Source organism: Cavenderia fasciculata (genome assembly GCF_000203815.1).
Source record: "Cavenderia fasciculata unplaced genomic scaffold Scf_Dfasci-F-a-25c12.r2-5, whole genome shotgun sequence".
NCBI lineage: Eukaryota > Evosea > Eumycetozoa > Acytosteliales > Cavenderiaceae > Cavenderia > Cavenderia fasciculata.
This window is the reverse complement of record NW_004457729.1, coordinates 485754-512372: the sequence shown is the minus strand read 5'-3', so window position 1 is coordinate 512372 and position 26619 is coordinate 485754. Positions and strand designations below refer to the sequence as shown.

Genomic DNA, 26619 nt, shown 5'->3' with positions numbered 1-26619 from the left:
TATGTATAGGTACACATAGGATATATAGATAGATAGACAGACAGACAAACATTGTCGATCAGTAGAGATAGGATGTTGTCAAATTTAATATTATTACAAATAATCGATGGAATAGAGAGCAATGTCGATTTGATGTGTTTGTTGATGACATGTAAAGTTGTTTCAAGAGTTTCCAATCAACTATCAAGATAGATTGTACTTTAGAAACGTGACGATTGCCGACGAAAATGACCACCTCTTTATCAACCATCAACTCGTTCAAGCATCTGAATGCTTTCACCTCGGTTCGTTTCGTGCCATGTTTGACACACCCTTTCAAAATGATAATCATCTTGCCTACACTAGACAAACGTATTATGATCCTATTGGAACCGGTAGTACCGGCTTACAAAATGTTTCAACTCGTCTATTGAATCATCATAATCAACATGATCATGATAATGTACATCAACAACAACAACAACAACATTCTTCTCTCAACACAAATAATAATAATAGAATTAAAACATTTATATTGTTGACAGCAACAACTGATGTTTGTTTAGTACCAATATCCAACCCAAAGAATGTTAGTCATTTATACTCATCCGATTAGGAATCATAATTGGTTCTCTGATTACCAATTTCCAAAAGGGTTGAAACGATGGACAACCAATGCTTTAAACAACTTGAATCGTAATCAACCATCACCTACTATTGAACAATTGCGAGTCATCAATCCAGAGGTATCATCATCACTTGAAGGTGAAGAGGTTGAAGAGCCTGGAATGACAATTATCAACGCTTCACATCTATGTATTCCACAAGCACCCCTCCACACCATCTACACCGATGATCTAGTGTTGACGAGACTACACGAGCTTGTAGTTTGGCCACCAACACTCACATCGCTCACCATACACACGTATGAAGTCAAGTACCCTCTGCCAGTGTCACTCTCTCACTTGGATATCACCTTTTTTCAAGCTTATGCCCCCTTTCAATTGAATCTAGAGTATCTTTGTAACCTTAGCAGTTTATCGGTCGTTTGCATGTATGACTCTTACAATCTTGTAGGGAGTGACCTGACACTACCATTTTCACTGACCAAGTTGTCGATTGGAGAGTTGGGATCACAAGTCAACAAACACTGGTTTCCTCCGGGTCTACTTTACCTCGACATCAAAGACACCTACCTATCTCCAAGTCTTGGTTCAATGCTACCACCAAAATTACAATACATTAGAGCAAGATGTGACACACCACTTTTACCCAGTCTCATACCAATGTCTACTCTTTTACATGTAGATATCTCCTTTTACGATGATGGTTTGTTAGTACCAGACTCGTTATCACATCTTCTTCAACTAGAAACTCTAAGTTTGACTTATTGTAGCAACACACTATCACAAATCAACCTACCAACAACTATAAAGCAACTTTATCTTCATAGTCATCAAGACACCAGTATGATGATGGAATCATTCTATTTACCACCAATAGTAGAATCATTTACTTGGACACCACTCAACCTTGATTGTATTTCACCAACACATTTCCCAACAACTCTAACAACTATTGATTATAGTGGAATGCATAAACAAACACCAATCAATTCATTTAATCTTCCAGAATGGTTAGTGTCATTTAGTTATTCATCTCTTCAATCGAGACCGCTCGATGATGATCCAGACTCAACAATAATATTATCACTTCCCCAAAATATTAATATCATCCCAACACCAACAGATAATAGTAAAAGTATGACTAGTCAAACATGTACATACCCATTCTTACAATTAAAAAGATTAAAAAGGTTGGAATTAGTATTAAACAATGGAACATTTAATCGTAAATATGGAAGGTTTAGTATTAGAATCGATCATATTATCAATCAAAGTCATTGTCGACAATTTATAGTTTCAAGAGGATCGACCACTCTATTACAATTTGAAATTAGAAGATTAGATCCAAAGAATGCAAGTGTAATGATCATTATAGATAATTCATTACTTGGTGGTATTATAACACAAAAGATAATTAATAACAACATCGACGACATTGTATCACCTGACTACAATGATGAAATGATACCATTATACCAACCTTTATATATCAACTATGAAGATTCTACAAATTCATCAAAGAATGTTAAACTATGTGATACTCCACATAATGATAATAATAATAATAATATATCTAATGAATAAGATGAAAGGATAGATCGATAAATAATAATAACTATAAAGTTTTGAAGACATATGTGCATGGACCAGGACAAACCAACTGCACATTTGTCGTGGACACGACAGTGCAGACGAAAACTTGAAAATTAATAATAATAATAATAATAATTCAAAGATCTTTTTTTTATATATGCGCACCAGTCTTTGGTTTTAAAGACACCCAAAAAGGACAGAGAATCTCAAAGTTATTAATAAAGCAACTCAAAGTTGAAAACATCACATGATGCCATCGATGACAACAGTTCATACAATGTCTCAAAACCGTATCACATCAGAGAGTTTTGGTTTTTTTTAGAAGGTCGGATGAACTACTTTGAAAAGAAGGGGCAATTCTCGATGACAACACCTCAGTTTTAAATTCAACAACCCCCACAAATATAAATACAAATAAATGAATGATGTTGTCTTAAACCAACACTACACAAACAAATACAAATACAAACCAATCAATTCACTAAAAAATATAAAGAGAGATAAAAAAAATATTTATATATAAATATTTATAGAAATAAATGTCCACAACAACATCTATAGCAGATCAAAGATATTACCTTGATATAAATCATATCAATGGATTTGAAGAGGAACAACCAGATGGATTAAAAGGATTGATTGAATCGTTTGATTATCAATTACTCATGTTTAAACTAAATCATGTCATCAAAGCATATAAACAACAATGTATACAATTACTTGCTGGAACGGTCATTGCAATCATTCCATTTGTCATATTTTTAATCATCCAAAATAGAACTCAAATGATTATTGCATCAGCAGGTCTAACTTTAAATTTTGTTGGTGGTATTGGAATGATCATTTATAAAAATAAGCAAGTATGTAGAAAGTATTTGGAATGATATAAATTTTGGAATGGAAATATTAATATTTATCTAAATAAATTAAATTTAGATTAGAAAATCAGTTGAAGATGATTTACTAAAATTTACAAATAGATATTTGGCACAGGGAATATCATTTACATTGGAAAAATACCCAGAACCTAAAAGTTTGTTTTGGGAAACTGTCATTCATATCCATTCCACTAGAATCAATATTACTGTACAAAAACAATCAAATTCTTTAAGATCTTCATTATCATTATCATCATCGTCGGGAATTAAAAGGAGTGGTGGAAACAATAGTGGAAATGAAGCGATTATTGATGTTCATGAATTATCATCACCATATACTTCTATACAAACTTCAAATGATAAATTATCTCTATTATCATAATATATATATTATTATTATTCTTTTTCTTTTTACTCTTTTCCATTTATTTTGAAAAAGTTGGTTTTTGAATATTCCACTTATTAAATAATAATTCATCTTCTAATTTGTCTTGTACCATAAATACTGATGATGTCTCTGGTGAAGAATAGGTATTGGCTATTTGCAAGGCCTCTAATTTGTCTTGTTCACCAAGTTGGATATTAAGAATTTCAAAGTAAAATTCCTTCATTCCCAAAGATAGATCAGTCTCGCTATACTTTAATCCACTAATATTATTATTTATACTATTTAAATTATTTTGCCATTGTTCATAATTTACACTATGAAATTCTTGTATTCTTTCTTGAATTGACATTTCAATTTGCTAACAATTTAAGACAAACAAACAAACAAATATTAGTAAAACTAATCATAATCTATATAGTAATATATAATATTTAATAAATACCTGAGTTGTTTCAGTTGATGGTAAATCATTTTGAGGTGTTAACCAAATATCATTAATTCGAAGTGGTACCTCTAAATAAATATCAGTAATGATTCGCATATTATTCATTCTCCATTTCTTTGCCAACCATGGAATTAAATTTTTAATCAGTTTCAAACTATACAATCTTATCGATATTTGATTAATATGTGTCCATTTCTTTAATATATTCTAAAAATAATAATAATAATAATTATTAATAAAGGATTATAATTATATTTGTTTTTGTTTTACATACAACAGATTTAGTAGGAGCAATAGAACAAATTCTAGAAGGTAAATTTTTCGATAATTTTTGAAGGATTCTTAAAATACATATAATAGAGAAATAATTTCTCCAACACTCTGCTGTGATTAGACTTGGATCAATTGGATAAAACTCATCACTTGCCATAAAATTATGAGCCGATAAGAATTTCTCTGGTGATTCTTGATTTAAATATTTAAATAATAAAATTAATCCATTTCCATCAATCATAATTGATGATAAATTATCAAATTGAATTAAATCTAAAGATAAATAAATTAATTATTAATAAATATATAGTTTTTCTTTTTCTTTTTTCTTTTTTTTGTTACATACGATTAAATTTTGAATGTTTTAAAAGTAATAATAAAATACCAACTATATTTTTCATTATAATTTCTTTGTGACGTAATAAATCTACAGTTGATTGCATTGTTTCAACGAGTGATGCAGAACTTCCGGGTGATGAATCTATAATAATCTCGGCCATCAAGTTTATATTACCATTATAATTTTGTTCACATGCCAATAATATCTTTTGAAGTAAAAATATTATAATATGCATTTCATTTAAATTTAAACTCTAAACAAACAAACAAATTTAAATTAATAATAATACTAAATAGTTGTCTCTTTTAAAAACATACATAAAACTTTTCAAATGGTAATAATGTATCTCTTTCTTTTTCTTGTTCCTTTTCTTTTTCTTCTTTTTCTTCTTCTTGTTGAAGTAGAATTCTTGGTTTAAAATGATCATCATCAATTCTATTCATTGAAGGATATCCAATCTCTAATTCAACTTGTAGAGGTGGATACATATTTTTTTCCAATACATTTAATGAGTCGGATAGTGCACTTGGTAATCTAAATAGTTCGTATTTCTTTGTTGTATCTTTAGAGTTTACATTTAATAAATGTGTTTCTACTCGATGTAATTTAGAATGTTCCATATGTAAATGATGGAATCTAGTCGTTCCCTTTATAAAATTTGATATATCTTTACTACTCGTTTTCGGTGTATCTAGATCATAATTTAATTTCTTTAATCTATCTTTTTTTAATTTATCCAATTCTTTAAAACCTCCCAATGAAATAGTTAATGATTTTCTAAGTACCATTAATATCTAAAATAATAATAAATATTAATATTCATTTATGTATGTTATGTTATGTTTAGTTTACCTTTTTAATTGGATGAATATTTGGAGTAATATGACCAAACTCTTGAACTAAATCCAACATGATTGATATGATAGTTTGTGAAGATTGTATATCGATATTTTCATTAATGTCGCCAATGAATGATTTATCATCTTGATGTGCAACAATCATTAGATAGATTGTATTTAACAATGAGTTCATTAATGCATCAGCCTTTTTACTATTGTTTAATTGTTGTTTTAATGTGTTTCCTCCTCCTCCTGCACCACCTCCACCTCTTTGATGTTGAGATTGTTGTTGTTGTTTTGGTACTGATAAAAGGTTACTTGTATCTTGTTGAGGAGGTGATTGATTTTTTTGAATATGTGATAATGACATTCTAGAAAAACATAAATCAACTTTTGTAAATATAAAATATCATATTATATCATTTTATATCATGTGTGTTTATTGTAACATACTTTGAAGCCATTAATAAAGATTTTAAAAGAATAGGGAGTGCATTTGAAGCTCTGAGTAATTTACAATTGTTATATGATGCTTGAAGAGATGATTGAACGGTTTGAATAGTGATTTGAGAGTAATCGATTGCTCCTTGAGCTATAAACATGAGTAATCTTGATTTCAATAGATATCTCTGATACGGTTCATCAGTCTTGTTTGATCCAGCTGACAATTCCAATTGACTCAACAGACCTTGAATATAATCCAATTTATCATTCTCTTTTAATTGATTCCATTTCATTTCATTCTTGTTACCTAGAAACATAATAATAACATTAGATATCGATCTCCAATCACAACTAATCTTTATCTTTCATCTATACATACATGAATAAAGATCATTATTTAATAGATTGAATAAATCTAGTTTCTTGTATAACAGTAGTTCTGTGTAAGAATATAATTCATTGATTTCATTGGTTGTAAGATCATTATCATTGAATGTGAATCCGCAACCATCATCATTGTCTCCTTCACCTACTTGATGACTACTTGACTGATGATGATGATGATGATCTTCTCGAGTTGACAGAGTTGGTGATATTGTCGACATCACTTCCTTTATCTACACTACTCTATATATCTATCTACTGACTACTCTATCTGTAATTCAATGAAAAAATGATGATCTTCGCAAAGATGCACTTGTGTGTGGTTTGCTGTGATGATGTAAAGTTTTTTTTTTTTTGTTTGTTTTATTTGTTTTGTTTGGGTTTAAAGAATATATCTACAATAATCAAATTCGATGGAATGAGTTATGGGTAAGTGATGGGGGGAACTAGACTATACTAAATAGTAGTGTAATACTAAATACACAATTTACAAAAGATTTGGTTGGGTGGGTGGATGGAATATATTATTTGTTTTTTGGTTGTTGTTGGTAGAGTTGAATTGTTGAGTTGGTTGAGTTGACATATATACATCAAAGTGATTGGATTTGAGTGAATCTAATTTAATAACCAGAAGCCAAGATTTCTTGTAATCTTCTGTTGTAGGTTCTGCAGGTAGAGAAGAATCCAAGGTTGTTAGAGATACACTTTTTACTGCCAGTTTGTTGACAGTCTTGGAGTCTGTTGACAAAGACCGAGAGACAAGACTCATTTCTAAACTTGAGTAATGAGATTTGCTTCAAACGGTTGCATTCCTTATCACCATCGGCACACTTGACAGCTTGCATACATGGGGCCAACAAAGCAATCGAATTATCATTCTCAAGAATAGCTAATAAAAGTAAAGTAAAAAAAAAAAAAAAAAAAGAAAAGAAAAGAAGGGGAAAGTATTAATATTCATATCATTGATCAAGTTTATAGTTATATTTAAATTTAAATGTCTATGTCTTACCCTTTGTATCATTAATAACCTTTTGAGTTAGGAAAGTTTCATTCTTGTCTTTTTTGTCCTTTTTATCTTGTTTGTTCTTCTTTTTATCTTCTTTGTCCTTGGATTTGGTTTCTTGCTTTTCCTTGTTCTTGAGTTCCTTGTCCTTGTTTTTGAGTTCCTTCTTTTCCTTTTTCTCCTTTTTCTTTTCTTCCTTGGTCTTTTGTGGCTCTGACTTGTCCTTGTTCTTTTTGTCCTTTTTGTCTTTCTTGTCCTTCTTGTCCTTCTTGTCACCCTTGCCATTCTTCTTTTCCTCCTTGTCCTTGTTCTTTTTGTCCTTTTTATCCTTTTTCTTTTCCTCCTTGCCCTTGGTCTTTTCCTCCTTGGTCTTGTTCTTTTGCTCCTTCTTTTCCTCCTTTTCCTTCTTTTTGTCCTTTTCCTCTTCACCCTTGAGGAAACGGAGTTCGGTGGCGGCTTGCTTCTTGGACAATTCAGCAGGCTCAAAGCTGACGCCGGCCAACGAGATCATCATCTTGGCAAACAACGAGCATTGCGAGATGGCATCACCCTTAAAGTTTTGGATGTACTTTGTGAATGCTGATGCTGGTGGCAATGATGCAGCGACTGGTGCAGCTGGTGTAGCAGCAGCAGCTTGAGTTGATGATGAAGATGATGATTGATTATTTGATTCGTTAGTCATTCTAGATTATAGATTCTCTTTCTCTCTTTTTTTTTTAAATAAATAAATAAATAAATAAATAAATAGATAGTTATAAACTTTGAAATGAAAGTGATGATGAAATGAACTTTGAAGTAGGAAATAGCTTGCAATTGTGTAAAAAAATTAAATTTGATTTTATAAATATTTTTATTTTTGGTAAGCCCCAGTTTGGTGAACCTCACACACACAGGCATGTTTTCATCATTCATTATTTTATTTGAACAAAATATCTTTCATGGCATCCATTTTTCGCAAGTAGAAGTACTTCAGATGAAATACATATAATTTTTAAATATTTTTATTTTTTATAACATTTATGAAAAAGAGGAGGAGCGAGGTGACGAACTTTGACGATGTGTGAAATGTGAAGAGGGATGTATGTGTAGTTATTTGTTTGTTTGTTTGGGTTTGGGTTTGGTTAGATTTTAAAGACCAGATAGTACTGATCAATGTATCAAAGATTATCTATCTATCTATCTATCTATTTCCATGACCACAATATGGAACACAATGTTTTCGTAGTATGTCTGAAATGGAAGAGGACTGAAATGTAAATGTAGCTGTAATGGTTGAATCGTATTTACTGATGATTAAAACATAAACTTGTTTTTTCTTGTCAAATAGTCTAATTTGTAGTATGGTTTTGGAATGTCGACATTGCCTAAGTACTCCCAAACGATTGCTTGCAAGTAATGCCTTTTCAAAAGATATTACATTTCTTTTGTTTCTGGCAGAGGATAGTGGAAGTTCCAAGTAGAAATCATACCAAGGTATAATTGGATTGTATATACCAACCGTCTGTAGATTACTATTATTTGGTAGTTGACTAAAAAAATGTTTGTTGTTGTGGTGGTAGTGTCGGGTTGACTCGGTGGCAGCGTTGGCGATACTATTAAATATTTGAGGTATTCCAATATGACGTAGATTTGGTAATTGATTAAAAGGTATTGAAATAGTACTACTACTACTACTAAAAAGTTTGATATTTAATATTTCCAATGATGATGATGATATAGATGGTAATTGATCAATTGTATCTTGATCATAATATTTTAGAAATACTTTTTTTAATCTTGATTGGCTTGGTGGTGGTGGTGGCAATTGTCCATCATCATCATCTTGTTGTGCATTATTGTCTGCAACAATAATATTTAATTTAAAAGTACTGTGACAATATAGATGCTCCAAATGATTGGGTAGTGGTTGAGGAGTAAAACATCCTTCCAATGTTTTGAGGGATACAGGTAATGTAGAGTACATGTCTACGATGACAGGTGGAGCCATTCCACGGAATTGCAACTTGCGTAATCCTTCTGGCAACCAACCATGAGGTATGGTTTTGGAGGGTCTTGAAAAGTTGTTTGAATAGTATGATCCATCACCAATAGTGAGTGCAATGAGTGACGGTGGTAATCGTATCTCTGAGATATCTATCTGGTCGGCAATACCCTCTATATACAAGTATCGCAATGACTTGAAAACCGTCAAATCACACGATGAAATGATCTTGGTGAGAACTAATCTTGGCAATGAATTGAAATAATAGTCTCTGTCCCCTAACGATATTAGGTTAAAATCATTGGTTGCAAGATATAAACAATCAGCATTAGCTGTCGTTGAAGCAGTAGTAGAAGTAGTAGCAGCAGTAGGTGTAGTACCGACTACTACATGACTAATTAAACTTCTTCTTAGGTCAAAGAGACGATGACATGTAGCATGCAAACATATTCTTTCAATATCCAAATCAATCTGTTGAATGATGTATCTAATTACTACATTTGGTAATTGCAATAAATTGAATTGTACAACTAATTCTTCTTCTTCTTCTATGTCTTCTTCTTTTTGTTCTACAGTAGCTATAGTACCACCAAGACGATTTAAAATAGAATCAAATATACGTCTAAACATTCTGTCTATTCTATTCTATTCTAACTAATTATATATATTTTTATTTTTTAATAACTTTTGAAAAAATGACTATCTTTGAAGATTTGTGAAATGAAGATAAAGTATGTTGTAGTTATTTGTTTGTTTGGTTTGGTTTGGGTTTGGGTTTGGTTAGATTTTTTAAAGACCTTGATCCATATCATCTACATGACCAGATAGAACTTGACGTAGATGAGTGATTTCAGTACGTTGGTCAGAGATGATATGTTTGACAATATCACCGATTGAAACGATACCAACCAACTTATCACCATCGATCACGGGAAGATGACGGAATCTACGTTGTGACATAATCTTCATGCACTTTGCAGTCGACGTGTCCAATCTAACAGTGACAACTGGTGTGGTCATGACATCTTTGACATAGGTATCCTTTGACTTGAGGTCACGTACTGCCAACGAGTTTAGGTAATCTCGTTCACTAAAGATACCGGTCATCTTGTTTTGTGAATCTACAACAATGACAGCACCGACCTTGTTGGTATGCATCTGTTTGATGGCGGTTAATACGGTATCATTCTCTCGCACTCTAATGATATTGGGAGCTTGTTGACCTTTGAGAGGAAGACCCTTTTGTGCTAGCAACGATGATATCTTGCTGTCTACAAACCCACTAGTATGCTTTTTATGCGTCTTGTCCAATTGCATCTCCTTGACAGATGAAAGAATCTCCAAATCCGATGGTGTCACTCGGATCATAGTTCTTGTAGATCCAATTTCAAAATCTGGAATTCTCTCCTATAAAATATATAAGAAATGATTATTAATATATATATTTGTATGTTATATATTTAATACTAACCATTAATCTTGTATTGGATTGAGTAAAAGATGGCTTAAAACATTGTGGTGAAGATGTTATTAAACCTTGTTGTTTGCTAATATATGGATAAAATCTAAAGAAATTGTTTGGTTTCATTTCTCTCTATCTCTATCTCTATCTCTAAATAGAATAGAATTAAAATAAATATAAATACAAAGAAAATACTAATAATAATAATAATAATAATAATATTGAAGGGAATTAATAATAATATTAATAATAATAATGAACAAGAGGGTCGAATTATATTAGTAATAGTACTACTTCATATTGGGTTTTATAAATTAATTTTCTTGATAGGTACAATTCGAATTGCATGTGTGTTCATTCAATACCAAAAAGAGAAGAAGGTGGGGTGTTGAAGTTGAACATAACAGTTTCATTTTTGAATCTTATGAACTCTCTCTAATAGATAATTAATTATCTGTTTCCATCCATCCATCCAGAATCTTTCTTTCTACTTTGAATTAATTATTATTTATTGATTTGATTGTTGGGATAATGGGAAATTAATTATTATGTTCAAAAGGGTCGCAAAAAATGTGGATCATCGGGATTCTCAGTTTTATCTCTCTCTTTTAAGGTCAAGTTATTCATTCATTCATTCAGTTATATATTGTCACAAATAAAGATAATATGAATATATCGTGAATGGAAAGCAACTCCTCCTCCCCATCAAATACTAGTACGAGTACAACCACGACAACTACGACAACTACTACTTCGACTACACAGACATCTCCGTCATCGACATCATCATGTTGTAAGAACAGTAGTAGTAGACAACCACATCAACATGTATCTGCACAACACAGTCTTAGAGTGATGGCAGATATCAAAGATATAGATGAAATTGAAAAGCATTCTAAATATATGAGACTTGCAATTGAACAAGTAAGTATAGTTATACAGTATACATTTGATCGAAAAACAAAGATATTGATATTCATTCATTTTGTAGGGATACATAGCTTTAAATGAAGGAGAAGTACCTGTTGGTTGTGTTATTGTTCATCGTAATGGTACCGTTATTGCAAGAGGGTTCAACAAAACTAATATTAAAAAGAATGCAACAAGACATGCTGAAATTGAAGCTTTGGATAGTATTTACCTAGACAATGTTAATAATTATAATAATAATAATAATAATAATAATAATAATAATAATAATAATAATAATAATAATAATAATAATAATAATAATAATAATAATGGTCATCATCAACATGTTGATTTAAATGGAATAGATATTCATAGTGAAGATTTATTATCTGAATGTACATTGTATGTTACAGTTGAACCTTGTATCATGTGTGCTGCTATACTTCAATTGTCAAAGATTGGAATGGTTTATTTTGGATGTTATAATGATAAATTTGGAGGCAATGGATCTATCCTCCCTATACACAATGCTACCTGTGTCGAGAATGGACACCCTTACAACTGTGTATCAGGGTTACTCAAAGATGAAGCTGTTTATCTATTACAAAAATTCTATTTTCAAGAAAACAAAAAAGGTATGAAAAGCAAATCATAGTCTATTATCTAAACCTGTGATATAAATACTAATCATTTATTAATAAATATAGCTCCAACACCAAACAAAAGAAAAAAGGTTGATCCAGACACTGTCAAAAATAATGAAAAGTTTAATGTAAATAATAATAATAGTAATAATACCTCGACAACAACGACAACAACAACCAACCAATAAATTAGTTGTTGATTCCAAAACCAAAATGGACTAGACTGGATATGAAGGAAGATCTGGATATTGTAAAACAAGTAAAGATAATCAAGGGAGGAAAAGAACAAAAACAAGGTCAGGTCTACTCTTGGATTCTTTTTTAAAAATTGTAAATATATATAATATTATTATTATTGGGTGTGTTTAAACAAAGTATACTTCTTTGTGGAAGCGAACGAATGGAATTAATTATAATTATTGATTATTTGTTATTATAACTAGTTGAAATTTCAAAGCTGGCAATAATTGATTTTTTCAATTCCATGGAACGAAATCCCATCCAGATCTAAAATCAAGATCTTAAAGATAATCATTGTTGTGTTGACGTGGACAATTGGTTTACTCCTATTTAGAGTATTGGTGTACTGTACAATAATATTTTAATTTAATTATTTTTTTGTCGTACAATTGTACCCATTTACGTCCGAAAAGACAAAAGGGTAAATAGTATTGGGGCGAATTCGTCAGAGAATCTTCATGACATCAAGATTGATTCATGTAAAAAAAATCTTTGGAAGCAATTGATTTTTTCGCAAGTTTAAAAATATCCTAATAGGAATGAGGCCAAACTAAACCACCCAATCAGTTTTATGCTTAAACAAGAAGGCCACATCATCATCAACTTCACCTTGGTGATAATCTATCTCATTTATTGAGGAAAAAAAAAAATAGATAGATAAAAATATGAATAGTATTGTATTGCTATTACTGTCACTGATTTTTACTTGGTGTCAGCCATCACAGTCACTCTTACAATCAGAAAGTATGTGTTATATCATAGTATATATTTAAACAACCATTATTAATAACTATTTATATTTATTATTATTATTATTATTATAATTATTATTAGTTGACTCTGTTATTTTTATACTTAGACAGTATGGGTCTACAATAGGACAAACTGAACAAGACATATGTAACAGTACACAAATACAATGCATTGGGGATTATGTTAATTCAATGTATGTATGGTGATGATGAATGTTAGATGTTGACTACATTCACTCTATTTTTTTTATTTTTTTGATCAATATCTATCTTTGCAGTGTGCAAAATCTTCTAAAGATATTAATACCCTCCACTATTATTGTCTTTTTTTTTTAGATCATTGAAAATAGATCAATATCAAGATGTTGGACCTGTTAATTCATCAATTCAATCATTAGATCTATTCTTGATAAGATCAATAGAGATTTATTCAAGTGGACAAGTTAACGACCGATCAATCAATCTTTTTACAATTCTAAATTTAGGAGTTGGCTTTACTACATCAATTCTGTAAGTTCTTTCACTATTAATAATAATAAGATCATACGATTACTAATCAATCAAAATTATTTATTATTTTTTTTAATTTTATTGATAGAATCAAGAATGATCCAAGTTTTACAACAATTCCAAGTATATGGGCACGATTAAATAATTTTGTACTTGTTGATATCTTGGATTGTCCACTGACTGATTACTCACCATTGTTTAAACTCGCTAGGATTACGTATATCACTATTCAAGTACCAGACTCTGTCTCTGGCTTGACATTTTGGACTGGACCCTTACTATCGTACTCTTTGACAACGATCACCATTAGTGCTCTGAATCTACCAAACAATTTAAACATCACGACAGAAAAGTTTGCCTCATTGGGAAGTGTCACTCTCAAATCCTCAACCAATTCTATCATCACTGTCTACATGACTGGATTCGGTCAAGTAACATGTACCAATTCAGCAAATGGAGGTTATAATTTAATAATTCAAAATCAAAGTATACCTTTTAATTTGTAAGTACCAAACTAAAAATATATATGTCCATTTATATATATATATATATATATATATATATATATATATATATATATATATAACACTATACATTACAATTAGGTTAATTATTTTATTTTTTATTTGTTATTTTTAGGGCTATTTCAGGAAAATCAACTATTGAACCTCCCATTTCAAGATATTATACAAACTTGTTTGGATTAAATATGGAGAATGTGACTGGTGGTACTTATCCATTATTCGAGTTCCCGCCATCATTGAAATATCTTCGTCTTGTCAATAGTCTCTTTGGTATTTGGAATTTGACTGTTCCCGATTATGTTGAGAGTTTGTATGTTTGTAACATTTCATTAAAGATCTTTGATTATCAAACATCATTCTAACTAAATATAATGATACAATTATTTTAGAGTATTAACAAAAAATGGTTTGACAAGTTTAGATTGGTCATTATTCGATCAAGCAGTAAAATTAAATCTTGATGTTTCCAACAATCCATTATTAGGAGGACCTTTACCAGAAAGCATGTGTTACAAACGACAACTTATCATCAATAATACATTGTTTACTCAATCAGATGTTCCAATGTGTTATTGGTGTTATATAAAGGATACAATTAAATCACCTCTTACAACTGATCTTATACCCCCAACAACAAATTTAACATATTGTAGTAAGTATAGCTCATAGACAGAATAATAGATAGATAGAATGAACAATAGTTAACTATTTCTTTTAATTAGAACCAAAAGTAGATACTCCAGTGATCATTACTCGAAATGGAGGTGGAAGAATAATTGGGAGATCTCTTGGGTTTGGAATGTTTTATGAAAAATTAAATGCTTCTATAAGATATAGTCTAGATACATTCATTCCAACAATACAATTAAAGTAAGTTAAACTAAATAGTAGATAGATAGATAGATATGATTCATTGAAGGGGATGAAGAATTAATTATATCAACTATGATTATTTTTTTTAATTTATAGTTTACAATTTATATCACCACAATTAAAATTTTATGGACCTCCTCAACCTATCAATTTGATGTTTTCACCATTTTATCCAGAGTATAATCAAACAGTCATGGTAATGGAAGCAGGGATTATTATTTCTAGTTCATTTGTAACTAAAATCGGTCAGAATGCTGTAAGGATCAATTCATCCATGTCAATATTCAACGACTACTTGCCACATACAATCATGTTAAACTCTACCATTCCATGTCCAGTTACCATCCAAACCAGTAAATATATAGTTTGTCAAACTTCTTCCTTTTTACAAGAAGGTGCACTCAATTTTACCCTTTCAAATCAATACTCTTCCAATTCAATTTCAATTTATAATAATAATAGTATGTAATAGTTTAAAAAAAAAAATAGATAGAAAAAAAAGAAACTTTAAAGTTGATTAATTAATTTTTAATTTTATTAGGTGTACCATTAATAACATCGGTAGCATATAACCCAAATAATAGAAAGAATGTTACGATATATGGTGAATTTGGTAAAAGTGTGTTCCAACCACCAACAGCCAAAATCAATGATTCAATACCATGTTATGTAATCACTTTTGAAGAAAGAAGAATCAATTGTTTGATGGCAAGTGAACCAACCAGTGGTGTAGCAAATATTTCAGTCACTGCAGATTATGTAGAATATATTGGTGTGTCAATGCTTTATTTCTCTCCACCACCTCGGTCACAGAGTCAATGTCAAGCACAAACTTTGAATTGTCACGGTCACGGTCAATGTAATATAAATGGTCTATGTGAATGTGAACCAACTTATAATCAAAATGATGATTGTAAAACTAGATGTAAGAAATACTACAATATATATTTGAATAATTCATATATTAACAGTTGTTTGTTTGTTTATATTTTATTTTATTTTAGTTACAAATGGTACCATTTTTAATGCAAATTCAACATCACCAAAGAGTTCATTTGATATTGATGGGATTACATTTGCTTTTGAATTGGCATCAATTCAAGAATTAAATATCGATGGAAATGTATTAAAAGAGTTGCTTACTAGTAATTGGACTTTTAATCTATCAAAGAGTGATGATTTGACGCTTGCAGTCTATACATTACAGCAGACTGACAATTTCCAAGGTGTAGAAGTGGTTGCCAACATTTCATTTTCAAGTCAAGCAAGAGAAGTTCCATTTGGTACACAAATACTCCAAATTAATCCCAATTCAATCAAGATTGCAGTGAGTGTAAGCAATTGGAATTACACCTATGTTTTATCGACTCTACAAGTTGTATTCAGATCGGTCATTGATAACAGTCAATTGGGTGATGGGTGTGGTGATAATGGAAATGAATTTACCTATGATCAGTATGGATCGACACTACAGTATCTCCGAGTTGTCAAAGACAATGTACAATTTAGTGGTCGGTTCATTGACTTTGCATTGTCTGATGGTAGACCAACCTTTTCAAGAACCAAAGTAATTAATCAAACTTCTGTAGTCTCCGACTCCTCGAGTGATGATGGTCAAGACCTATCGATTATTATGATTGGTATTGGGTTACCTCAATGTAGACAATGTGTTCTTGATCCAGACTTTACACCATTATTAATCGATCAGTCACAACAATGCAACACCCAATCAAAAGAGAAATGGGGTGTCATTGTAGGCTCTGTAGTCGGTGCAGTTGCAGGCGCAGCACTTTTAGTTGCAGTATTTGTAGTAATCAAAAAAACAATCAACTCTCATCAATTCCTTCAAAATGTAAATATTAAACTTGGTGCTGCAAAACAAAATGGATCTTTGTAATTTAATCAATAGATAGAAATAAATAAATAAATTAAAACTCTTGTATATTATTATTATATATTTTTTTTATATCTTCTTTCCTTCTTCTACTTCTACTTGTTCTTGTTCTTTGTCCTTATGATTTAATTCAAATAGATTTTCATAATATTTAAAGATGGTATTACATTCAACATCAGCTTGTAATTTGGAACAAACCAAGAAACAACCAGATAGTTTACGGTGAAGTGAATAGGTTTCCTCGGGAGGTGGTTTCAAACGATTCTTTAGCATCACTGGAATGAGCTCTGTGATTCTATTCGATATACGTTTGGGCATGAATGGGTATGGTTCTTTAGAGGCAAATGGTTCAGACAGAATCATCACTGCCTTGGCCTGTGCATCTCGCATCGCTTCATTCTCATCACCCGTAAAATACCCAACTTTAAATGAATAATCCAGTATCTTTTTCTTATCCATTTCCACTCCACCCTGAATACACTTGAAATAATTATAAATAAATGGATTACCATATGATCTACATGCTCCAAAATCAAGTAAGTTAATCTAAAATGTAAACAAACAAGAAATAGATAATTTAATATTAATATTAATAAATAAATAAATGAATGATATATTTACTCTTTTCTTTTCAAAATCTAAAATAAAGTTACTCCAATTTGGATCAGTTTGCATGAATTGGAATTGAAATAATTCGGCGAGACAGAGGGATAGGAGATTACGTGATACCCAATCTCTAGTCTTTTGGTTATAGTTTACAGTATCGATTTGGTCGATTGATACACCATTGATAAATTCAGTGGTGAGGATACGTTTGGTACTTAGATGATCAATAATATCTGGTACGTAGAAATGTCTTAAATGTGGGTTATTACTTGTTTCCAATTGGTGTTTCATTCGTCTCTGATTATCAGCTTCGTGATGGTAATCTGTCTCTTTGAGTAACTCTTGTCTAGCCGATTCAAGTGAATACTCGATGTAGCCAGTTTCCGGTGCAACCATTTTCAACATGGACAATAGTGTTTTAATATCACTTGTGATACTATCCGCTACACCTGGGTATTGCACCTTTACAGCTACTTCTCTACCGTCTGTTGTAACTGCTCGATGTACTTGTCCAATTGATGCAGCTGCAATTGGTTGTTCTTCAAATGTTTGAAATAATGATCTCCAATCCACACCCAACTCTTTCTCCAACGTTGTGTAAAGTTGGTCAAGTGGCATTGGATTAGCATTCTTTCTAACATCTTCCAACATCTTTACAAAATTGGCAGGTAGAACTGATTCATCTTGTATACTAAGTACTTGACCTATTTTCAATGCAGTTCCTCTCATTCTTGAAAATGTCTCTGATAATCTACTTGCATTAGATTCATTAAATAATGGATGTGATTGTTTGTTATTGTTGTTTCCATCCGTTCCACCACCCATCTTTCTTTTTGTAACTTCTGATACTAATCCTGCTCCCATTCCAATTGCCAATTCTATATTCAAATCAACTATTAATATTCATAATACATATATCTGAATAATGAATACATACTCGTGAATTCCCAAAATCTAGCAGGTCTTGTATGAGGTACGCTTGTCTTTTCTCTTGACAATTCGATATACTTGATTTTAGGGTTTGTAGCTGTCAAGAATGTTGATTCATCTTCTTGTACTTTACTATTATTATTATTATTACTATTTGTATTGGTTGTATTGGTAGAAGTAGGTGGTGGGTAACTTCTAGGGATATAAGGTGTTGAAGATGATATTGTCAACATGCCTTGTACAACTCTCTTTCCTCCACCTAGTACTGCTACTAGATCACGCAACCTAGATGTCATACCTTCCTATCTTATTTATCTGTATATATACACAATGTAATAAGAATAATGACAATGATATTATAACTAACTCCGGAGACACTTAAAATTATTTAATTAAAATCAGAGACAGAGTGATGATCAGATCTTTGTTGGTGATGAAAAACGAGTCACTTAATCATTGTTCATTTTTGATTGATTATTATATAGATATAGATATATTTATGTACATAGAGAATGCTTAAATCAGTTAGTAAATTAAATATAAATAGATTGGTTACTGCTACTACTACTACTTTGTGTAGTATATCTACAAGTTATAACATCAATAGATACAGCAGTAGTACTACAACAACATCTTCTTCAAATAATAACACTACACTATTCACCAATAATACCAGCACTACTACTACTAAATACTTTAATAATAACAATACTAAATATACACCAACATCAAGATCATACTCTTCAAAGAAAAAGGAAGCAACATCTATTGACTCACCTAAAACATTGACATTGAGTACTTATTTCAAGTATGTTTCAAAAAGAAACAAGATATGAAGAAGATAATGAAGATAATAGAAACTAATATATATCTATATCAATCAATATGAAGATTCCCAGAGTTTGGTGTTCATGAATGGGCCAATTTAAATAGAGGAACAGCATTTATTGTAAAGACACCAAAACAATTCTTTGTTGAACCAAACCGATCGGTTTACATTATTAGTTGTGGTCATATTACTCATCCATTCAACTTTCCACATCTCTATAAAGATGAAACTCATCAATGGATATTTGCACTAGGTGAACAAAATATTAAAGCTCAATTGGAATATCGTGATGTATGTTGACAAGAACAAGAAACAACAACAACAACAACAAGATTGTATTGATCAATATTAATATGAATATAATTGATTTAGGCAAGCACTGGTAAAGTAACACATATTGTACCAATTGATAAACCATTCCATTTACATCCAACTGAAGATCTTGTTTGTATAGAAGCAAACTTGGATGATTTCAAGAGATCTAATCTTCCATTCACTCCATCTGTTTTGGAGTTAGAAGTTTATGAAGAACCTAGAAAAGGTCATGTATGTATTGATCATGATAATTAATATTAATCCAACAATGATATTTATATTCTATCATTTTTTAGACAGGTAAATTATTTGGATACCAATTAGTTAATGAAAAGGATGATATTATGGAACCAGTTACAATGGATTTCATTTATAATACTGGTGATGCTAATAGACACTTTGTAAGCACCAAGTCACCTGCACCAATGGGTGTTTGTGGTGGTCCAGTTATCAACTTTGACAATGAGGTGGTTGGTATGATTGAAGGTTTGGTTAAATTAAATGTCAACGATATCGATAAACAAGATGAAACTCAAAGAAGGTTCCTTCATGGTATTAATTCCAATGCTGTATTCCTTCCATCTAAAATCATTAATAACTTTATCAAAGTATGTTATGTCAAAAATATACTTATATAAATATATAAAAGTTATTAACCATCATCCATTCATTGTTTGTATAAATATATAGGAGGTAGATATTCATATCAATGATAATTAAGCAAAGAAAGAAAAGGAATAAATAAGAAACAAGTAACAAGTAACATTTGATTTGCGTTACAACAAAAGAATTGAATATTTATCGATAAACATACATTATTTAATTAATTTACAATTGAATGGGTGGAATAGAGCAGAGATAGAATAGAGAGAGATTATAATTTAGATTTTGATGATGGAATAATTTCGGCAATACCACCAGTTAATGGATAGGCACCAGGTCTTTCAAGAACAAGTGAATTGAATATGACCTTGTTGGGTGCTTGTGGTATGGTCCACATTTGAGTTTGAATGGTTTCACCTGGGAATACATGTTTGGAGAAACGAACACGCATACTCTTGAAACGGCTTGGATCATTGTCACAATATTGAGCAAGTATACTACGACAGGCAATACCAAATGTACAGAGACCGTGAAGAATGGGTACATCGAATCCACCCAATTTAGACATTTCTGGATCAACATGCAATGGATTTAAATCACCTCCTGCCAATCTATAAAGTATTGCTTGATCTGTTGATGTCTTGTAATTAAACTTTGCATCACATTCTTTTTTTGGTGGAGTTGATAAGTCGACAGTAGTAGTAGTAGCAGTCTTTGCAGTCGATGATCTATTCTGATCGAAACCACCCATACCACGAATAAATAATGAGAATTGATTGAATACGATATCTTTACCAGTTTCCTTGTCACTGGTGATTGCGTCGACCACTAGTAATGCACCGCTACCCTTGTCAAGTAGATTGTTAACTTTGGCACGTGTAACCAATTTAGCACGGGTTGGGATAGGTGACAAGATCTCCATGTACTGTTCACCGTGCAATAACATCATAGGATCAAACTCTAATCCTTCAAAACCATCCAATGTCTGTAACAATATATCGTAGGGAAATACGACACCCATCGAAGGAATAGCACAAAACTGTTCATTTTGTTCATACACAAACTTCAAGTTACTCTTGTCTGCTCCAATACTAATTGCATATAATGCTACATCCTTTCTATAAACAAAATTGACATACATTACATTAGTATCATTCACATGTTTATCAATCTATCTTATAAACTTATAGAATATTACATACTCTGTCAAGTTGTATTCTACATCTCTGAATACATGTTTCTTTACTTTTTGTGCATCAACTGTCATTTTTGTGTTGTTTGCTGTTTGTTGAAGTTATTGAAGTTATGAACAAGATAAGATTAAAGTTTTATATTTTATTATAAATTATAATAATAATAATAAATCTGATTTTTTGTGTAATAGACAGAACTACTAATGAGAAATTTTCTTTTTTTTTGGGAGTTGAAGTAATAAATATAATTTACTTGTTATGATCAAAGAAGTAATTAATTAATTAATGTATCAGTATGCAAAATATAAACCAACAAGAAGTGAAACATGGATCATTGGTGATGGATTTGAAGAAGAGGAAGATGAAGATACAACCATTATCAAAAAGTTAAAAGAAGAGTTGGAAGAAAAGGACAACACTTTTTGCCGAGAACATTAGCCTTAGACAAGAACTTGATTTGGAAAAGAATAAAACTTTATCGCGTGACAAGAACCGTGTCATAGAACAAGAACGATCAGAACGCCGTCTCATGCAACGTCGACACCAAGAAGATATTGACAGACTGCAGACAATCGTCAACTCTCACGAGATAAAACACCTTGAAACAGACATCCAAATATATATCAACCTCAAACGAAAAGTTATCTAAAGAAGTAAACATATTAAAGGACCAAGTATCAACCCTTAGCATAGAACTCAAAACAGCCACTCACACAATCATCACCAACAAGGAAACAACAAACCAAGCTATCAAACAAATTGAATTGGAATTTGAAAAGAAACTGGCTATCCAAGAGAAACAAACTTCCCAACTTATAGATGAATTTAGATCCTTTCGCAAGGAAAAACAACAACTCGATGCTGATTTATTATTGATATCTAAAATGTACAAATGATTATGATATGTTGATGTACACTTCAAACCCAACCAACTCATAGCTACAAGAGGCTTAAATAAACTATTTATTAATTTTTTATTTTTTGATGGATTTTTTTTTTTTGTGAAGTTCTCATCACATTCATTTTTCACGCTTATCAGTAGTACAAAAACAACTTAAGTTTTAGTAATAGTAGTATGATGAAAAGAAATATTAATAATAATAGTATCATACGATTATTGATCGTAAGTTGTTTGTTGTTGTTAGTATCATTACCTACATTTGTAGTAGTTGGTGAAAAGACAGCAGATGATGATCATCTCATAAGTTGTGGTGGGTTTGTAAAGGTATCAAAGAATCTACCCAAATCAAAGATCACCTATGACGACATCAAGATTAGGTTACTTTCAAAGGCTGATATGCGTGTTAGAGAAGAGACTGAATGTGCTCCAAACGGATACTACTTTCTACCCATCTATGAACGTGGTGTTTATATTCTTCAAATCCAAGGTCCTCAAGGTTGGACATTTGGTATGTACAATAACAACAACAACAAACAACAAAGAGAGTGATTACAATAACATAACTAACCTTTACTTTCTTTCTTTTTACTTTTAAAGCAAAGAATGAAATAGAAATTAATGCACAAAATGTTGATGACTTTAAAGAGGATATTAACTTTGAATTAACTGGATTTCAATTAAGTGGAATGGTTTCAAGTCAAGATTGTGAAGAATCTTTACATCGATTGGTTTCGTTGGAGGGTGTCAAAGTATCGCTTAAATCATCTAGTTTGGGGGTTGTTGCCGAGACAACCACTCGAGTCAGTGGACAATACGTGTTTGAAGATATTGTTCCTGCCAAAGACTACATTGTAGTAGCTCAACACGATCGTTGGACATTTTCAAAGAACAGTATCTCTGTCGATTTTGCATGGGACAATTACAAAGTAACTCCTGATATTGTTATTAGAGGTTTCGATGTCACTGGTTCAATCACTTTTGACAATGATCCAATGAAAGATGTAAACTTTCACCTACTTTCATCTTCATTAGATTCTATTGTTGGTTGTAAATCAACTTTTAAACCTTCTGGTATGTAAACTTTAAATAACAAAAAAAAAACAAAGAATATTAATATTAATATTAATATTATTTGTATCTTTTAGAGGCAGGATATAAATCAATATGTTCAGTTAAAAGTGGAAATGATGGTAGATTTGTATTCTCAAATGTACCATGTGGAAAGTATAAATTGGTGGCACAGTATCAAGGTGCAGACACCAAATATGATATTGAACCATCTGGTTATGAATTTTCAGTCAGAGGTGGAGATACTAGAACCGATCAAGTATTTGAAATCAAAGGTTTCTCTGTCTCTGGTAGAGTTGTCAATCATTTAAAAGAAGGAATTTCAAATGCAAACATATTAGTAAATGGTAAAAAATTGACCAATACTGATGATAATGGGTAAATATAAAAAGAAATATTATATTATTTATTTATTTATTTATTTATTTATTTACTATTATTTACTTTTTAGATATTATACATTGGAACAAATTAAAACTGGAACATATAAGATTCAAGTTGAAAAGGATCATTTAACATTTGAACAATTGGATCAAAAGATGACACCAACTAAACCGGTATTACCAGATATCATTGTAAAGACATATGATGTTTGTGGACAAGTATCAGTGCCAACACCACCAACAGGTGTAAAGGTCAATCCAAGAGAGATTACATTGCAACAAGGTAAATCCAATGAAAAGAGTGAAAAGAAATTGACCGAAGCAAATGGAAAGTTTTGTTTCCAAGTTGCACCTGGTACCTACACTGTTTCCATTGGTTTATCGGCACAAGAGAAATCAAAGGGATTACACTTTGTATCGCAATCAATTACCACTACCATCACCAACAAACCACAATTAGAGTTGGTATTTTCACAGACTCGTGCCACCGTATCTGGTCGTATCAAACCAATCACCCCATTACAAGAATTACCACAGTCATTGATTGTAACTCTTCAACCAACCTCTAGAACTGGTGAAAAGACAAATGCAGTCCTATCACTCTCAAAGAATGGTGGTAATGACATTACCTTTACTTTCCGTGACCTATTACCAGGTACCTATAAAATTATTGCTCAAAATTCTCAATGGTGTTGGTCTAATAATGAAAAATTAATTGAATTAATTGTATGTAAAGAACAAACAAAGAAGGAATAGATATTAATTATTAATTTTATTTTATTTTTTAATTTTTAGGATACAGAAGAAAAGAATGATATTGAATTTAATCAAAATGGATATAGATTTGAAATTAATTCACCACATGAACAAGTATCATTGACTCATCAATTTGAAGATCAAAAACAACAGACGGTTGCATTGAAAAAAGGAGACAATGAAATTTGTTTACAAGCTGGTAAACATCAATTCAATGTTAAATCATGTTTCCAATTTGAAAAGAATTCTTTTACCGTTCATGCTAGAGGTGATAAACCACCAATTCAAAAGATGGTATTAAAGATTGAAAAGATGCAATTGGATGGAACTATTAAAGTTGAAAAGGTTGAAAAGGACTTATTACCATCAAGTATTGATGTTAATGTTTACAAGTCTGCTGGTGGTGAACATACTTCTCGTACACTTTTAACTACTGTCAAGGCTGTTTATGACTCTTTGTCATCATTGTACAAGTTTACTTTTATGTCTAGTTTTGGTGACCAAATCGAGTTTGAACCAGTTGACTCCAAGTCATCTACAACCTCTAAACTATTGTTTTATCCACAATCAAGACTAGTCTTGATCGATTCAAACAATTGTCTTCCAGAGATTGAAACGATTGTAGCTAGACCAGGTTTGTTTATTCGTGGCAAGGTCAATCCTCAAACAGCCAACGTCGATATCACCACTTACAAGGGTAATGACGAGGTTGCCGAAGTAACTGTACAAACCAATGAAAAGGGTGAATATGTAGTTGGTCCATTAAAGGATGACGCCGAATACACTCTCAAGGCATCGAAACCAGGTTTCCATTTCAAAAAGGAAAGTGATTCCAACAACTTTAATGCTATTCAATTGGGTAGTTTGGTTGTTAATATCATCGATTCTGTCACCAAACAACCTATTCAAGGTGTATTGTTGTCGGTCAGTGGCGAAGGATACCGTTCCAATTTGAGATCACCAGTCAATGGTTCGATTGGATTCTTTGGTTTGTTCCCAGGCCAATACTTTGCCAAATCTTTGCTCAAAGAGTACACTATCAGCCCATCTTCATTGACGATTGATATTGAACAAGGAAAGCAAAAGACTATCGAGTTGGTAGCCACACGTGTCGCATTTAGTGTGTTTGGATCTGTTAAATCGTTGAATGGCGATCCACAGCAAAAGGTGGCTGTTCAAGCCCTTGAAGGCGACAGTTTGATCATCGTCGAAGAGACTACTACCGATCCCTCTGGCAGCTACCGTCTACGTGGTTTAATGCCAGGTCGTTCATACACTGTCCGTATAGCATCATCTGATGCAGAACATCAAGGTACAGCCATCCCATCAAGTCACACTGTCACTGTTGCCAAGGACGATGTTGAAAACACAGACTTTATCATTGTTGCTCATCCCTCTTTAGCATCATTCTTTTTGTCTGGTGATGTGGTTGGTGTCGAACGTTCACAATTAGCCAATCTACGTGCCAACTTGTATTTACAAAAAGACCATTCACTCTACCGTCAATTGGATCTTGGATTTGCAACCTTTTTCGATTTTGGTTCGATTCCACTCACCAACAACTATCTATTACGTATCGAGCACACCAAGATTGGAGTTATCTCTAAAGAAATTCCTGTTGGTGGTCAAGGTGAAAAGTCGGTTCGTCATGTCACTGTCAATGTACAAATGCCACAAAAGCAGCAGTCCTCCTCCTCTAGTCATTCGTCATCTCATATTGATTCAACAGCCGATCATTCAGTTCCAATTGCAGGTCTTTCCTTTTTCGTATTTGTAGTATTGTCTGTACTCTATCCAACCAAGGTATGGGAAACACTCAAATCCATCAAAAATGGAACCATCCTTAAAAAGATCAAAGCTCAAGTACGTGGTAATCATTCTGGTCAACAAAACTCTGAAAATTATCTTTCCTCTAAAGATATGTATAAACCAAACAAAGATAAAGCTAAAATTAAAAGAAAATAAAAAAGAAATAAATAAAGATAATATCTTTATCTTTTTAATTCTATCCTATTTTTGGATCAACTTTAACTAAATTAAATATTTATTTA

General features: G+C 31.6%; 12 protein-coding genes across 12 annotated transcripts; 6 read left to right on the top strand and 6 right to left on the bottom strand.

The window, feature by feature from the left end:
* Positions 1–298: 298 nt before the first annotated feature.
* DFA_00531 (uncharacterized protein) lies at positions 299–2189 on the top strand (the record flags this gene model as incomplete). Its single annotated transcript, XM_004358463.1, has 3 exons — positions 299–572; positions 634–1312; positions 1433–2189. 3 exons carry the CDS (start codon positions 299–301, stop codon positions 2187–2189), a joined length of 1710 nt encoding a protein of 569 aa, XP_004358520.1.
* A 548-nt stretch (positions 2190–2737) lies between these two features.
* DFA_00530 (uncharacterized protein) lies at positions 2738–3458 on the top strand (the record flags this gene model as incomplete). The annotated part of the gene is made up of 2 exons (XM_004358462.1): positions 2738–3058; positions 3135–3458. 2 exons carry the CDS (start codon positions 2738–2740, stop codon positions 3456–3458), a joined length of 645 nt encoding a protein of 214 aa, XP_004358519.1.
* A 258-nt stretch (positions 3459–3716) lies between these two features.
* fam40 (FAM40 family protein) lies at positions 3717–6410 on the bottom strand (the record flags this gene model as incomplete). The annotated part of the gene is given in 9 exon segments (XM_004358461.1): positions 3717–3724; positions 3744–3822; positions 3907–4116; positions 4184–4455; positions 4529–4775; positions 4840–5316; positions 5375–5732; positions 5815–6112; positions 6185–6410. 9 exon segments carry the CDS (start codon positions 6408–6410, stop codon positions 3717–3719), a joined length of 2175 nt encoding a protein of 724 aa, XP_004358518.1.
* Positions 6411–6809: 399 nt separating this feature from the next.
* DFA_00528 (uncharacterized protein) lies at positions 6810–7874 on the bottom strand (the record flags this gene model as incomplete). Its single annotated transcript, XM_004358460.1, has 2 exons — positions 6810–7078; positions 7199–7874. 2 exons carry the CDS (start codon positions 7872–7874, stop codon positions 6810–6812), a joined length of 945 nt encoding a protein of 314 aa, XP_004358517.1.
* Positions 7875–8372: 498 nt separating this feature from the next.
* DFA_00527 (uncharacterized protein) lies at positions 8373–9803 on the bottom strand (the record flags this gene model as incomplete). The annotated part of the gene is made up of 1 exon (XM_004358459.1): positions 8373–9803. The coding sequence occupies one exon, from the start codon at positions 9801–9803 to the stop codon at positions 8373–8375; it is 1431 nt and encodes a 476-aa protein (XP_004358516.1).
* A 159-nt stretch (positions 9804–9962) lies between these two features.
* DFA_00526 (uncharacterized protein) lies at positions 9963–10761 on the bottom strand (the record flags this gene model as incomplete). The annotated part of the gene is made up of 2 exons (XM_004358458.1): positions 9963–10580; positions 10645–10761. The coding sequence occupies 2 exons, from the start codon at positions 10759–10761 to the stop codon at positions 9963–9965; spliced, it is 735 nt and encodes a 244-aa protein (XP_004358515.1).
* A 555-nt stretch (positions 10762–11316) lies between these two features.
* DFA_00525 (adenosine deaminase) lies at positions 11317–12379 on the top strand (the record flags this gene model as incomplete). The annotated part of the gene is made up of 3 exons (XM_004358457.1): positions 11317–11559; positions 11627–12182; positions 12255–12379. The coding sequence occupies 3 exons, from the start codon at positions 11317–11319 to the stop codon at positions 12377–12379; spliced, it is 924 nt and encodes a 307-aa protein (XP_004358514.1).
* Positions 12380–13096: 717 nt separating this feature from the next.
* DFA_00524 (uncharacterized protein) lies at positions 13097–16987 on the top strand (the record flags this gene model as incomplete). The annotated part of the gene is made up of 11 exons (XM_004358456.1): positions 13097–13103; positions 13266–13377; positions 13520–13693; positions 13782–14195; positions 14333–14527; positions 14607–14869; positions 14940–15087; positions 15187–15267; positions 15316–15551; positions 15632–16015; positions 16095–16987. 11 exons carry the CDS (start codon positions 13097–13099, stop codon positions 16985–16987), a joined length of 2907 nt encoding a protein of 968 aa, XP_004358513.1.
* A 66-nt stretch (positions 16988–17053) lies between these two features.
* abkA (ABC1 family protein kinase) lies at positions 17054–18816 on the bottom strand (the record flags this gene model as incomplete). Its single annotated transcript, XM_004358455.1, has 4 exons — positions 17054–17406; positions 17494–17530; positions 17606–18483; positions 18528–18816. The coding sequence occupies 4 exons, from the start codon at positions 18814–18816 to the stop codon at positions 17054–17056; spliced, it is 1557 nt and encodes a 518-aa protein (XP_004358512.1).
* Positions 18817–19032: 216 nt separating this feature from the next.
* On the top strand, positions 19033–20384 carry DFA_00522 (uncharacterized protein; the record flags this gene model as incomplete). The annotated part of the gene is made up of 5 exons (XM_004358454.1): positions 19033–19328; positions 19412–19640; positions 19722–19895; positions 19961–20272; positions 20355–20384. The coding sequence occupies 5 exons, from the start codon at positions 19033–19035 to the stop codon at positions 20382–20384; spliced, it is 1041 nt and encodes a 346-aa protein (XP_004358511.1).
* Positions 20385–20538: 154 nt separating this feature from the next.
* Positions 20539–21534, bottom strand: mfeB (putative peroxisomal multifunctional enzyme 2; the record flags this gene model as incomplete). The annotated part of the gene is made up of 2 exons (XM_004358453.1): positions 20539–21385; positions 21470–21534. The coding sequence occupies 2 exons, from the start codon at positions 21532–21534 to the stop codon at positions 20539–20541; spliced, it is 912 nt and encodes a 303-aa protein (XP_004358510.1).
* A 211-nt stretch (positions 21535–21745) lies between these two features.
* DFA_00520 (uncharacterized protein) lies at positions 21746–26533 on the top strand (the record flags this gene model as incomplete). Its single annotated transcript, XM_004358452.1, has 6 exons — positions 21746–21858; positions 22565–22869; positions 22959–23432; positions 23507–23807; positions 23881–24538; positions 24608–26533. The coding sequence occupies 6 exons, from the start codon at positions 21746–21748 to the stop codon at positions 26531–26533; spliced, it is 3777 nt and encodes a 1258-aa protein (XP_004358509.1).
* Between the last annotated feature and the right edge of the window lie 86 nt (positions 26534–26619).